Source organism: Gymnoscopelus braueri, assembly GCF_963280865.1.
Source record: "Gymnoscopelus braueri genome assembly, chromosome: 3".
Taxonomy (NCBI): Eukaryota; Metazoa; Chordata; class Actinopteri; order Myctophiformes; family Myctophidae; genus Gymnoscopelus; species Gymnoscopelus braueri.
Genome location: NC_137612.1, coordinates 1027883 through 1043588, shown reverse-complemented (window position 1 = coordinate 1043588; position 15706 = coordinate 1027883). Strand labels below are relative to the sequence as shown.

The window sequence follows — 15706 nt, the reverse complement described above, 5'->3', positions numbered from 1 at the left end:
GTACGTCCCCAAAATCTCTTCTGCCCGGTTCTCCTCAGTGGCTGGAGCAATTGATCTGCATTTGCACACAGCCATAGACCATTACCATGTGCACGGAACCCCGTTTTTCACTTTCCCCAAAATGTCAGCTGTTTATTAGCGTTTTTGTGTTCGCTGGCTCCCGGGTTGCCGAATCATGTGCGTGCAACAAGCGCCGATGGTGCCACATCCGTCAAACAAGCGGACCATGATGCACGTGTGTGTGTGTGTGTGTGTGTGTGTGTGTGTGTGTGTGTGTGTGTGTTGGAACTGTTGCAGGTACGAAGTACTAAGTCACTTTGTAATGTATGCCTCATGTACTGTCTGTGGACAGCGCCTAACCCAAACTGCACATGCTTTGGGTGCTCATATCCCCCGATGGGTATGGTCTAGTAGGTATAATTGTTGTAAAGCAAAGTGGTATTACATTTGAAAACAAACCAAACTATTTATGCAATAAGGAACTGAGCACAGATAGGCCTACAATGAAAACAGCAACAGTGGTCTATAGCCTCCATGTTCTATTCAATCCATAATGCACAGAGTCTACACATGTATGTTTTTTACATTTCGTTTTTTGCAAACCCATTAGTGGGGCTCAGATCAGATGTTTTCTGTTACTTCAAGCAGCTCCTGGCCCTTAATGAAGGGATGGTGTTAAACATAGCCTATGGCCTGATGTCCTTTTCAACAACAAAACCTTAAAGGAGGAGTTCACCCAAAAAATGACTTATTTTCTATCAATTACACACCCTATGAAGCCTTGAATCCATGGATTCTTTTTTGTTTTTGTCGCATTCCTAAGCTAATAATTTGATTCCCGTCTCCTACCGGCTAATGTATCCGGTAGGAGACACAAAGTAGATTATTTGTGTCTCCTACCGGAAATACACACGGTCATCAAATTATTGTCTTAGGAATGCCACAAAAACAAAAATAAATCCATGAAATCAAGGCTTCATGGGGTGTGTAATTGATAGAAAACTAGAAAAAGTGCTCCTCGGAGCACAGGTCTCCGCCAGGTCAGGTACGTTATTGTGGCCTCCTGGTGGCGCTATAACAGGCCAATGTGAAAAGGGTGCCATTTATTCTTAGGTCTTTCACGGCAATCAGACACTGCATTCATGATTTGAGGCATTTTGTTCCAAAAATGTGTTTTGCTATATTAGACCTGCTGGTGGCGCTATAACAGGCCAATGTGAAAGGGGTGGCATTTCTTCCTCTGCCTAGTGGGAATGTGCGTGTGAAAATTCACGGAAATCGCAAGCTGCGTGCATAGTTTGAGGCTTTTTGTTCAAAACGGACCAATCCTGCAAACTTTGGAAGCCAACCATAGGCAATGAGGATGGAATATGGGAAATCAGACAGATTTGTGTTGATCACATGACTATAGAGATACTGTGTACCGATTTGCATGACGTTTGGATAAAATCTGTAGGAGTAATGTTAAAAAAAAGGGTTTTGCACAAATCGGCCTCCTGGTGGCGCTATAACAGGCCCATGTGAAAAAATTGGGGCAGAGGTTCTGAATTGGCATCCAGGGAGTGTGTGTGCACAGTTTCGGAGCGACCGGGCCAACGGTGCCAGAGATTAGCTGCTAACACACAGACAGGACACACGGACGGACGGACGGACGGACAGGGGCGAAAACATACTCTCTCGCCATGCCTTTCGGCCTGGCGGAGACAATAAGTAATTTTTTGGGTGAACTCCTCCTTTAACATTTACCTTCTTAAATCATTTGAGAAATGATAAAGATAATACTGCACTGCAGGGTGCTTAGAGCATGGGCACAAGGTTATCTGTATTTAGACTATTTTGGTGTATCATCATCTTTCATATTTAACGTTAATTTAAAAAAAAATCTTCACCAATGTGTTTGTAAAGGTGTCTAGTAACACATCTCACAAAGACTGAAATGCAGTTTCCCTAGGAAAATGTTTGACAGCTGCTGAAAGTTGGGGTACCCACCATTTCCCTGCATTTCCATGCAGGGAAAAAAAAATCCAATTTTAATTCTGTTTTAAGTAGCATGTGAGGGGTCAAATTGGTCCATTGCAAGCATTTGTTTTGCACCAAAACCACTCCTTGGGCTAAAAACGGCCTTAGCCATCCTTTTCCAGGTATACTTTTTGTGTAAAAAGCTCATTGAGATTGGGCTGTTTTTAGCCCAAGGAGTGGTTTTGGTGCAAAACAAATGCTTGCAATGGATTCAGAATCATAAAAACACCCTAGTTTGACCCCTCATATGCTACTTAAAACAGAATTAAATTTTGATTGTTTTTTTCCTGCATGGAAATGCAGGGAAATGGTGGGTACCCCAACTTTCAGCAGCTGTCAAAAATTCTCCTAGGGAAACTGCATTTCAGTCTTTGTGAGATGTGTTACTAGACACCTTTACAAACACATTGGTGAAGATTTTTTTTGGTAAGGAATTTATTCCAAGATTGGAAATCTTTCTGCTAATATCCCCTGACTACTGGTCTGACCTACAAAATGTGACCTACAAATCTGGCCCTTCAAAATCAAATGTTTTTTTTTTGTTGTAACGGTTTGCCATTAGCCGTTAGTGTTAACCGGTTGCCAATTTCTTAACGGGTAACGGTTAACGGTTGGCCATCCCTAGTGGTGTGTCCGGTCTGACCAGTGAACATGGACGCTGACATTAAAAGCCAGACATTCCACGTCTCACTCCCTGTGTGTTTCAGCCTCGTTGCTCATGTCATTCCAGGCATGTGTGACAAATAGATCTATTAATATTTGCAGAGCTGGAATGACTAAGATTACTCCATAATAGCTCAGCAGCGCCTAGCCGGGACTTTCACCATGGAATGTAAACAGCAGCCATAGTTTAGTCAGGGAGGAATTTAATCCAAAGGGGAACACTGTAGCACACATGGAAACAAGGCCATCACATTCTGTCATTAAGCCATTTAGACCTGGAACGTATCTGTGTCACCTTTTTTATTTGAGCTAAAAAGCATTATTTTACACTTTGGGCTATTCAAAAATAGCAGATCTACAAGCTCGTAGCGCGGCACCGAGTGCCGCGCTACGAGCTTGTAGATCTGCTATTTTTGAAAAATCGTGAAAATGTGTGAAAATCTTTGAATATATATGTTTTTAAAGCAAACATTTTTAACTCAAATCTTTGCTTCTGGGGGTCCCTGGAACAAAATATTTTGAGCTGGGGGTCGGTGGCCAAATACATATCATTCTGGGGGTCCTTGACATGAACCACTGATATAGAAACATAGGTTTTTTTTTCAGAACACTGTTGGGATTTAGAAGACATTTGTAGAATCGGCTTCAGGTCTTAATGGGTTAAAGGGATAGTTCACCCAAAACATAACACATTTCTTTCTATGTATTACTCACCCCATTGGAGACTTCAATTCATGGATATTTTTTAGTTTTTGTCTCATTCCTAAGACAATACATTGATGACCAGTGGACCGGTAGGCAGCGGTTCCACTCCCTCTGGTGTTGTTGCGCTTGTAGATCTGCTATTTTTGAATAACCAAAGAAATCTAAAAATAACACTGTATTGAATGTGTTAAGTTGGTGTTAGACTGTGTGTTTTCTGTGTTCTGCTCCTGGGTCCAGGTTCTGCAGCAGGTGTGGCCGTTCGTGGGCCAGTACCTGGAGAAGCTGCTGGTGGAGAGCATCGCCCCGTCCATCAGAGCCTCCAGCTCACACCTGCAGACCCTCACCTTCACCAAGGTGGACTTTGGGGACAAGGTGAGGTCACACACAGGCTGGGTTCCTCGTAGCCTGGCTCCACCCCCTGAATCCTTTGCCTAGCATTCAGGGTCTGGTGACGCTTTCGAAGGCGGGTGTTCCTCGGTTGAAAATCTGTACGACGAATCGGGATCGGGACAATCCAGTATGAACCAATCGCGTTGGTTCATAGTGGAGTCCCACTTTGGCCACGCCCCCATCTCAGAACTCCGCTGCATTGAGAGGGCTTTCAGACTGAATAATGGAGTGAAACGAAATGAAAATTCAGGCTGAGTGTCAGGCTAGGTTCCTCGGCTAAATGATGGATAGTTAGGAACTAGGGGTGTAACGATACGCTTTAACAACGATTCGATACGTATCACGATACTTGGTTGTCGATGCGATACATGAACGATACAGGACAGGTTAATTTAGAACGATACGATTCGATTCAATCATTTAAAATCGATATAGTAACTATTTATTTACCCAAAAAATCTGTATGAAAAATAAATACCAGGATACTGGATATAAAGCCCTCTTTCTCTTTTTTCTTCTTAAAAGTACTCAGTATTGATAAAAATGGATTATTTGCATTGCAAAACGATACGATAAAAAGTCATTGATACGATATTTTGCTGTTTGCATATCGATATAGTAGATGGTTGAACATTAAAAATGATTTTTCGATGCAGTTCCTATATCGTTACACCTCTATTAGGAACCAGTACTAGATAGATCAGGGGTGATGTAGAGGACCACTATAGATATCCACACTCACTCCAGAGGGACACGTTGCCGGGTAGACGCCTTTTCTCTCCGTATTTTTTCGTAAATTGACGCCGTATTTCGCCATTCTATGTCACACAAAAGTAGCAAAAGCAGCCGATCTACAAGCTCAAAACGCGTCGCAGCGCAACACGTTTTGAGCTTGTACAGTAGTTTGGCTACTTTTGCTACTTTTTGAATCGGAATCCAGAAAGTTTTTGTTGCTATTTTTTTATTGGAATCCTGAAAAGTTACATTTTTATTAAATTTCAAATGCATTTAGTTATACTAGTGTTAACTTTATGAACTTAAATACAGATACATTGGACTTAAAGGTAGGGTAAGTGATTTGCGTTGGTTAAAATAAGTGTTAAATAGCTCTATATTCTGATAGTACTCATTGATATAGAGTGTTTGTTCAGTATTAGGAGTCTCCTTGTCTCTCCACCTCTTTATTAAACAGAAAATGCATTTTCGTTTCAGTTTCAGTTTCATTTCCAATTTTATCCAACCAGGACAGAGAACTCAATCAGAATACAGATTAAACAAGTGAAATTGGAAGTGATGACACTAAGAAATGAGCAGGCAAAATTGGAACTGGAACACTATACAAATTAAACTTAAAAATTGGTACTATCTCCTGATTGGCTGAGATTTTGACACCTACCGAAAAATGTATTTTCTGTTTATTAAAGAGCTGGAGAGACGGGGAGACTCCTGTTACTGAACAAACACTCTATAGCAATGATTACTATCAGAATATAGTGCTTTAACCTTTTAACAAAATACTTTTTGTTTTAACCAAAAAATATCACTTACCCTACCTTTAAAAAAGAGAATAGAATGTTAACACTAGTCATTAAGCTACTAATATAGACTGAAGTAATTAAAGCGGGTCATGTTTAGAATCATAACAGCTGAAATCAATAATATATCACTATTCTGATATTAACCTGCGGGCCACATTAAGTGAAGGTGGGGGCCGCATGTGGCCCCCGGGCCGCCAGTTGCCCATGTATGAGATAACTCTGTAACTCTGAGAGTGTACAAATGGAACCAAATAGGTCTGTAACTCTGAGAGTGTATATGTCACAGGGAAATTGGCATTCCAGGGAAATTGAAAGAGGAGCGCTTGCTTTTAGGCGCGGGGCTTCGGCGCGAGGCGCAGCTTTTCGAGACAGGTTTTTTTTACGCGAGGCTCGCGAGGAGGCGCCGTCTCGTATAAAAGCCCCGCTTCGCGCCTCCTCCTCCTCCTCGCGCCGCCTCGCATCAAAGCCCCGCCTCGCGCCTCCTCATGTCTGTCTGATATCTCTCTCGGAGGAGGAGGCGCGAGGCGGGGCTTTGATACGAGGCGGCACGAGGAGGAGGAGGCGCTAGGCAGGGCTTTGATAGAGGCGGCGCGAGGAGGAGGAGGAGGAGGCACGAGGTGGGGCTTTGATGCGACGCGGACCGCACGTGATAATAGTTATTGTCCATGACGGAGGCGCGCCGACTCAGCAGAGCTTGAGGCAGAGGAGACGCGCCCGAGCGCCTCCAGACGTGCCCGAGCGCCTCCAGGCGCGAGTGCCCGCGCCGACCGGCCGATGCTCTGCTGAGTCGAATCAGCGCCGTCCGAGTTGTAACCCGATAGGGGGAGAATAGATCTTTTTATGGGTTACTATCCACGACGACACACATGTGTGCGTGTGTGCGTGTGCATGTGTGTGTGTGTGTGTGTGCGCATGCACACACACACGCACACACGTGCGCGTGCGCACACATGCGTGTGCATGTGTACACACACACACACACACACACACACACACACACACACACACACACACACACACACACACACACATGCATGCGTGTGGCTTCATTGCCCTCTAACATTGGTTCTACAGAATTGCCTGGGTGGGTGGTAAAAACAAGCGCTCCCCTTTCAATTTCCCTGGAATGCCAATTTCCCTGGAATATACATGGAACCAAATGGACCCTTACATGTAACCTGATTCTGCCAGATGGGGGCGGTATTGAGTTCACAATACAGCCTCCATCTGGGATCGCTCAGAGATTGGAGTTTACAACGACCCCGCGGCCTGTCGAACCAATCAGCGGCTGCTAGGGGCGGGATCTTAGCGAGAGCGGATGTGACGCCATGGAGAAGCACTTATTGCGTTGTAGTTCTTTCACCGTTCATCATGGTTGAATAGGATACCAAAGAACTACAGCTGGCACAGCTACTATACGTCATGTAGACACCTCAATATGATTGGTTGGAGTTAGCACGCCCAGACGGTGATAGACAGACGGCCCCATCCAATCACCTGCCAAGTAGCTTGAACAAAGGGACCGCCCTCTTCAGCGGTTGGGTTACAGAGATCCCAGATGGAAGTTAGGTTGTGAAACAAGCTTCTTCCACCTGACGGAGTCAGGTTACCCTTACAGGTCCATTTGGTTCCATTTGTACACTCTCAGAGTTATGGGAGTGTCTGTAGCCTAATGCAGTGGTCAAGGGCACCGATACTGTGGGTGCCTCGGGGCTAAAGCACCCAATGACCAGCACCCATCACCCATCACCCATCAGGACAAATGAACAGCACCCATCCCAAACTCATCACAGAAAAAGAAAAAAACTCTGACATCTACACTTCATGGAGTATATTTTTGGTACCAAATTAACCTAATTAACTGCATTAAAGTAACGACCAAAAAAAAAAACCACGTGCGCATTGCACACCCAGTCGCACGGACATAAATCGGCGCCCCTGGCAGTGTTTCTCAACCTGTGGGGTCGGGACCCCCAGGGCGGTCCCCACATGATTTCTGGGGGTCCCCAGATGTCGGTTAAGTGACATTTTAAGGGTTTTTAAGACCTTTTAATACTTTAAAAAAGAAGAAGAAAAAAGACCATTACTGCACAAGTAATCTACAACCTATACTATACAAGATGTTCAAACATTGGCCATATTGTCAAATAATATTAGAAAGAGGCAAACATTGTGAAAATAGTCGATTGTGAGCTTGTAGATTGTGTTGTGTTGTGTTGTGTTGTGTTGTGTTGTGTTCGTTGTGTTGTGTTGTGTTCATTGTGTTGTGTTGTGTTCATTGTGTTGTGTTGTGTTCATTGTGTTGTGTTGTGTTCATTGTGTTGTGTTGTGTTCATTGTGTTGTGTTGTGTTCATTGTGTTGTGTTGTGTTCATTGTGTTGTGTTGTGTTGTGTTCATTGTGTTGTGTTGTGTTGTGTTCATTGTGTTGTGTTGTGTTGTGTTCATTGTGTCGTGGTGTCCTCTCCTCTTCCAGCCCATGAAGGTCGTAGGGATCAAGGCTCACACAGAGAACGATAAGGGTCAGGTCCTTCTGGATGTCTACATCAGGTGAACATCTACCCACACTTTATGGATCTAAGTGGTTTAGTTCCGTTGTTCATTCAGAGATTTATATTTTTCTTTATATCATTTTTCTCCTCAGCTACGTTGGTAATGTAGAAATCGACGTTGAGGTGAAGAGATATTTCTGCAAGGCAGGAGTCAAAGGAATACAGGTATGTATTTGTTTCTTAACAAGGTGATGTTTACTTACTTTTATGCTTTGGCTATTTTCTAAAATAATTGTTTGACATATCTGTAAAAATCTTGACATTTCTTCTACATTTTTGCCTATAATTAAAACTCTGACTTTGACATTTTGATTGATCAACTGTGCGGATAATTGACGTTTCACCGGCGCGTTTGACTGTTCTAGCGCTCCTTCAGCAGCCGCTGCTTCTAAATCTCGAACGGTTTACGTTAAACAGTGATATGCCAGGAGAAAGGAGAAAATGGAGTTTCAGTTTCGTCATTAGAACGGGGGCCGACGGGATCGGCAAAACCGGATCCCAAATAATTCCGTTTCCGGTGGTGCTACAATGAAATGTGCCGTACCAAAAATTGAAAAAAGTCTTTTTTTTTCGAAGAAAAATAAAAAGCACCGGTTTGCGTAGATCTACACAATTGGCACGTGGCGGCTTTAAATAGGTTCGCGTAGATCTACGCGATTGGCACTCAATGTGTTATGGGTACTTTGTATCTCTAGTGTACTTTGTGTCTCTACATGAAGTGTACTTTGTGTCTCTGTGTCTCTTCAGCTGCATGGAATGATGAGGGTGATTCTAGAGCCTCTGATTGGAGACGTGCCAATAGTGGGTGCGGTCACCATGTTCTTCATCCGCAGGCCGGTAGGTCCAGCACTGAGCCTGAAGCCTTAATGACTGTTATTGATTTCTCTCTGGTCTATAAAAGTGATCCATACGCTGCATGCTTTGCTTCCTTCCTTCCTCTTCTTCCTCTTCCTCTTGTCTCTTCTTCCCAGAAACTGGACATCAACTGGACCGGCCTCACTAATCTGTTAGATATTCCTGGACTGAAGTGAGTTCTGCATGAAAACCCTCACCTTGATGTGTTTATAATGCTCTGTATGCATTCATATCCACCTTGATGTGTTTATAATACTCTGTATGCATTCATATCCACCTTGATGTGTTTATAATACTCTGTATGCATTCATATCCACCTTGATGTGTTTATAATACTCTGTATGCTAGGGCATTAACGAATAGTGATTTATGGTATTCGAATTATTCGACCCAAAAGTATTCGAATAGTCGATTATTCGGTTTGATTATAAAAAATAAAATAATAAAAAATATATTATTATTATTATTATTATAATTTTTTGTTTTCAATGGCATTGATGACTCGACTCAAGGAATGCGAGTTGACGTCACACCAGAGCTCACAGCTGTGTGTCTGCTGTAGAAAAGCCACTAAAAAATATATATCTTAAAAAAATATATATATATATATATATTTTTTCCAATAATTGAATAGTGGTTTGATAGTCGAATATTCGAATATTCGGTGAATGCCCTACTGTATGCATTCATATCCACCTTGATGTGTTTATAATACTCTGTATGCATTCATATGGTCTCTGTGGGGTTGAAACCTCATATGTTCCAAATCTGTTACTTTTCAGGGTTAAAATTGAAAAGCATCAAAAGTAGCAGATCTACAAGATCTGCTACTTTTGATGCTTTTGTGTGACGCTGTAGTGTGATCAAGTAGGGGGTTAATTTATGGAGAAAAAAAACACAAAAAGTTAGAATATGGAGATAAGACAGCAACGATTATACTGGTGTAATTATAAAGTACACGATTAGAGTTGATATGCACTGTAGTCATACGCACATCCCACTTATAGTAGATGCTGGGCAGAGGGCCTGGTCTGGTCTGGTCTGGTCTGGTCTGGTCTGGTCTGGTCTGGTATCTGGAGATATTCCAGTGTGCAGACATCTCCTGTTTGTTTCTCTTAATTTTTATACAGAACAAAATGGACAAGAACATTTGTTAAAGGAACTCATGTTTCTCTGTGATCTCTTCATTCACCTTTACTCTCACACATCTATACTCTCACATTGCTGCCTGACAAGTGGCTGTGACTGTGCATCATTTCTTTCTTTTCAATTCAAACCTTGTTAGTTTCCTGCATGTTTGGGGACGAGTTAAAAATGGATTGACCAATACGATTGTATTGGCTTCCAAACTGTGGCACAAACTCCCCATTGCAGTTAGAACTGCAGACTCACTCCCAATCTTCTGCCGTAATCTGAAGACTCACCTCTTCAGACTCCACCTTGTCCTAGCCTTGACGACCTTGCAGGATTATGCAAAGGTTAAAATGTCATTTAGATATCATGTTATGTAGACAGGTCATTTTAGACCAGGCATCCTATAGCGTGTATAGTTTCAATGTACAGAATATTGCTTTTTTGATATTATACAGTTTAGACTGATGATAGGTTTACCTATGATCCTAGAATACTATTTCTATGCATGTGATGTATTACCTTGTGTTTTCCTTGCTTACTGTAAACCGCTCTGTAAGAGCGTGTGATAAATGCCTGCATTGCAAACGGTAATAAAGTGTAATCGACCTCTCTGTGGTAACAATATCCCTGTTGTTCCAGCATCATGTAATAATAATGTCTCTCTTCCTGTTGTTCCATGCAGCATCATGTCTGACAGCATGATCATGGACGCCATCGCTGCCTTCCTGGTTCTCCCCAATCGCCTGACCGTCCCCCTGGTACCAGACCTACATGTGGCACAACTACGCTTCCCTCTGCCCAGGGTGAGAGGGCACCACATTACACACACTCTGTGCCCACAGGGTGAGAGGACACAGCATTAAACACACTCTGTGCCCACAGGGTGAGAGGACACAGCATTAAACACACTCTGTGCCCACAGGGTGAGAGGGCACAACATTAAACACACTCTGTGCCCACAGGGTGAGAGGACATAGCATTAAACACACTCTGTGCCCACAGGGTGAGAGGACACAGCATTAAACACACTCTGTGCCCACAGGGTGAGAGGGCACAACATTAAACACACTCTGTGCCCACAGGGTGAGAGGACACAACATTAAACACACTCTGTGCCCACAGGGTGAGAGGACACAACATTAAACACACTCTGTGCCCACAGGGTGAGAGGACACAGCATTAAACACACTCTGTGCCCACAGGGTGAGAGGACACAGCATTAAACACACTCTGTGCCCACAGGGTGAGAGGACATTAAACACACTCTGTGCCCACAGGGTGAGAGGACACAGCATTAAACACACTCTGTGCCCACAGGGTGAGAGGACATTAAACACACTCTGTGCCCACAGGGTGAGAGGACACAGCATTAAACACACTCTGTGCCCACAGGGTGAGAGGGCACAACATAAACACACTCTGTGCCCACAGGGTGAGAGGACACAACATTAAACACACACTGGCCCTCATTTATCAATGGAGCGTAAAAAAAGGCTTATTTTCTGCCTTAAAATCCGCCCTTACGCCAACGTCCAAGTGACATTTATCAAGCGATCCTACACAGCCAGTCCTAGCGTACATTTGGTCGGAGCGTTGATAAATCTGACGGCTGAAACCGAGCGTCCTTAAATATTCTCGAAACGCCCCGATTTTACGACATGAAGAACCAGAATACGACCAAACAAAGCATGGCAGGCCAATAAGAAAGAGTTTTTCCCAACCGCCTTGCTGCCTGTCAAGTCTCTCTCACACACACACACACCATGAATGGAATACGTTTGTATATACATTTATTTAACCCATACTGAGCAGTGCGCATTCGAGTTACACTAAAATAAAGCAGTCATGTAGGCTTTTCACTGTGAGACTCTGGGGGGCTGCAGACGTGGAGCGTCGGGTTTATATCCTCAACCCAGCTAGGTTGTACATAACTCCATAGGACACACTACTGTATATAGGTTAACCCAGGTTGTAATAACTCCATAGGACACACTACTGTGTATAGGTTAACCAGGTTGTAATAACTCCATAGGACACACTACTGTGTATAGGTTAACCCAGGTTGTACATAACTCCATATGACATGCTACTGTGTATAGGTTAACCAGGTTGTACATAACTCCATATGACATGCTACTGTGTATAGGTTAACCATGTTGTAATAACTCCATAGGACACACTACTGTATATAGGTTAACCAGGTTGTAATAACTCCATAGGACACACTACTGTATATAGGTTAACCAGGTTGTAATAACTCCATAGGACACACTACTGTGTATAGGTTAACCCAGGTTGTACATAACTCCATAGGACACACTACTGTATATAGGTTAACCCAGGTTGTAATAACTCCATAGGACACACTACTGTGTATAGGTTAACCCAGGTTGTACATAACTCCATAGGACACACTACTGTATATAGGTTAACCCAGGTTGTAATAACTCCATAGGACACACTACTGTGTATAGGTTAACCAGGTTGTAATAACTCCATATGACATGCTTCTGTGTATAGGTTAACCCAGGTTGTAATAACTCCATAGGACACACTACTGTATATAGGTTAACCCAGGTTGTAATAACTCCATAGGACACACTACTGTATATAGGTTAACCCAGGTTGTAATAACTCCATAGGACACACTACTGTATATAGGTTAACCCAGGTTGTAATAACTCCATAGGACACACTACTGTATATAGGTTAACCCAGGTTGTAATAACTCCATAGGACACACTACTGTGTATAGGTTAACCCAGGTTGTAATAACTCCATAGGACACACTACTGTGTATAGGTTAACCCAGGTTGTAATAACTCCATAGGACACACTACTGTGTATAGGTTAACCCAGGTTGTAATAACTCCATAGGACACACTACTGTGTATAGGTTAACCCAGGTTGTAATAACTCCATAGGACACACTACTGTGTATAGGTTAACCCAGGTTGTACATAACTCCATAGGACACACTACTGTATATAGGTTAACCCAGGTTGTACATAACTCATATGACATGCTACTGTGTATAGGTTTGGAGACCTCACTGTCCATGAAAAGATAACAGCGGCGCCGCCGTGCCGGTCCAAACTCTCGAAAATGCTCTTGCATAAGCACCCGTATATTTTGAAAATAGCAGATCTACAAGCTCACAACGCCTGGCGATGCGACACGTTGTGAGCTTGTAGATCTGCTATTTTCAAATAGCCAATGCAGCCAGATCTGCAATCTAATCTGAATTACTGTTAGAGCAGTTTGTTTAAATGAGTTTATAAAATGTTATATTTTCACAGGGATTATTTATTAGTGTTTTAGATACATGTTGAAGTGGATACATGTGTCCAGATGCCTGTCAGACGGTCAGACAATGCTGCTCCACAGGTCTAGGATTGAACAAACGGATGCTACAACTGCCTCAGACCTGTCGTGAGATCGGAGCGTGTGGTACGCTAAAGTCAAAGTCAGGATTTATTGATAAATGCCGAAAGTTGTGGTGATCATTATTCCCATTATTTGGTCTGCACCGCGTTGATAAATGAGGAACACTGTGGGCACCACATTAAACACACTCTGTGCCCACACAGTGGAGGGTTACAGCAGCTATTGAAAGTTTGCTCAAATGACATAATTTATAATGCAAAAAAGAGTAGTGTCATGATAGTGAGAAGCCGTGAGGACAAGAAATGGGCCTTCCCAGCCTTTCACCTGTGTGACAGTCGTCTATCTGTGTGCCAGGAAATCAAGTACTTTGGCCACATTTTTACTGACGATCTCCATGATGATAGAGATATCTCTAGACAGTGCCTCATACTTTATGCCCAGGCCACTATGCTGCTTCACAGGTTCACTATGTGTTCTGATCCTGTCAAGTGTGCACTTTTTAAAGCATTCTGCACTCCCATGTATACAGCGTTTCTGTGGTGCACATACAAGAAGGGTAGCATGAGGAGGCTTAAGGTGGTCTACAATGATTCCCTGAGGATTCTACTTAAGGTCCCTAGATGGCATAGTGCCAGAAACTTGTTTGTAACATGTGGAATCCACACATGTGAGGCTCTCTTAAGACACTCTATGTATGGATTCATGTCTCACCTGGATGAGTTCCAGAACAGTATTATTGAGGATAGTCAATCCTGTGAAGAACTGTCTCCGGTACTCGTCCAGAGTCAGCCTCTAATTTTTTTTTTTTTTAATAATGTGTGTGTGTGTGTGTGTGTGTGTGTGTGTGTTTTTGTGTGTTTTTTTCTCTTGGGGTGTAAATGTATATCTTTTCTCTCAGGGTGTTGTGCGTATCCACCTCTTGGAGGCTGCCGACCTGTCCTCCAAGGACAACTACGTGAGAGGCATGCTGACCGGCATGTCTGACCCCTACGCTCTGCTGAGGGTCGGCCCCCAGACCTTCACCTCACACCACATAGACAACACCCTCAGCCCCAAGTGGGGGGAGATTTATGAGGTAAGGAGAGGATGTGCTGTGCTGTACTGTACTGTACTGTGCTGTACTGTACTGTGATGTACTGTACTGTGCTGTACTGTACTGTACTGTGCTGTGCTGTACTGTACTGTACTGTACTGTACTGTACTGTGCTGTGCTGTACTGTACTGTACTGTACTGTACTGTGCTGTGCTGTGCTGTGCTGTGCTGTGCTGTGCTGTGCTGTACTGTGCTGTGCTGTGCTGTACTGTACTGTACTGTACTGTGCTGTGCTGTACTGTGCTGTGCTGTGCTGTGCTGTGCTGTGCTGTGCTGTGCTGTGCTGTGCTGTGCTGTGCTGTATCACGTCATCTGAGCATGTGGTCTTGGATGCTTGTTGGAAACCCCTCTGTGTCCCAACATAAACATATTATGTTCCTATAGAGCCTGACCGATGCCATGTCTTTGGGTCCGATGCCAATCCTGGTTTATGTAGTTGACCAATGCTTGTAAAAAAGAAAAAGTGCAAAAATGTGATAACATTACACTTATAAGCAAACACATAATTAAAATTAAAAATTTTAATAAAAAAAGCTCGAAACGCGTCGCAAAGTATTCATATAGACGCGTTTATATGACACATATAAACAGAATTCCTTGAGTCAAAAAAAATAATAATCTTAAAAAAAAAAAAGAACAGTCGAATAGTCGGTTTGATATTCGAATATTCGACTATTCTGTGAATGCCCTAGTGTGTACATGGTGTGTGTACATCAGGTCATTGTGTGTTATGTTTATGATGTGTGTACTTCATCAGGTCATTGTGTGTTATGTTTATGATGTGTGTACATCATCAGGTCATTGTGTGTTATGTTTATGATGTGTGTACTTCATCAGGTCATTGTGTGTTATGTTTATGATGTGTGTACATCTATGGTGTGTGTACATCATCAGGTCATTGTGTGTTATGTTTATGATGTGTGTACATCTATGGTGTGTGTACATCATCAGGTCATTGTCCATGAGGTTCCTGGTCAGGAGTTGGAGGTGGAGGTTTATGACAAAGACTCAGACCAGGATGACTTCCTGGGCAGGTACATTATTCATACATTCATTCATACATACTGTACACACTGTACATATACAGTAGGTGGCCAGTGACTTTGACCAGTTTCACTTTCTAAACCTTTGCATCATGCATGTCACAAACACAGAATGCATCAACACAACACCAATAGAGAACAGAAGTCTGACGTAATTTCATCCTACCTGTTTTTTCCCCCCGTTCCCATAGACGTGTTTAATATCGCGTCAAATAAGAACTGTGTTCCAAAAACAAACAAATGACCCCGGCGGTTTGACTCTTATGGATATGAAGCATCAACTGACGGTGAGAAAATGATAATGTTACTTCCGACGAATTAGTAAAATT

At 42.9% G+C, this 15706-nt stretch overlaps 1 protein-coding gene across 1 annotated transcript in view; it reads left to right on the top strand.

The window, feature by feature from the left end:
• LOC308080170 (uncharacterized protein) overlaps positions 1 to 15706 on the top strand; it is a 104889-nt gene that overhangs the window by 10450 nt on the left and 78733 nt on the right. Inside the window, exons 4-11 of the mRNA XM_080421946.1 lie at positions 3625 to 3759; positions 7790 to 7863; positions 7958 to 8030; positions 8613 to 8702; positions 8837 to 8892; positions 10537 to 10657; positions 14140 to 14316; positions 15286 to 15368. Of these exons, the coding sequence (XP_080278072.1) occupies positions 3625 to 3759; positions 7790 to 7863; positions 7958 to 8030; positions 8613 to 8702; positions 8837 to 8892; positions 10537 to 10657; positions 14140 to 14316; positions 15286 to 15368 (809 nt within the window). The remainder of the gene's footprint in view (positions 1 to 3624; positions 3760 to 7789; positions 7864 to 7957; positions 8031 to 8612; positions 8703 to 8836; positions 8893 to 10536; positions 10658 to 14139; positions 14317 to 15285; positions 15369 to 15706) is intronic.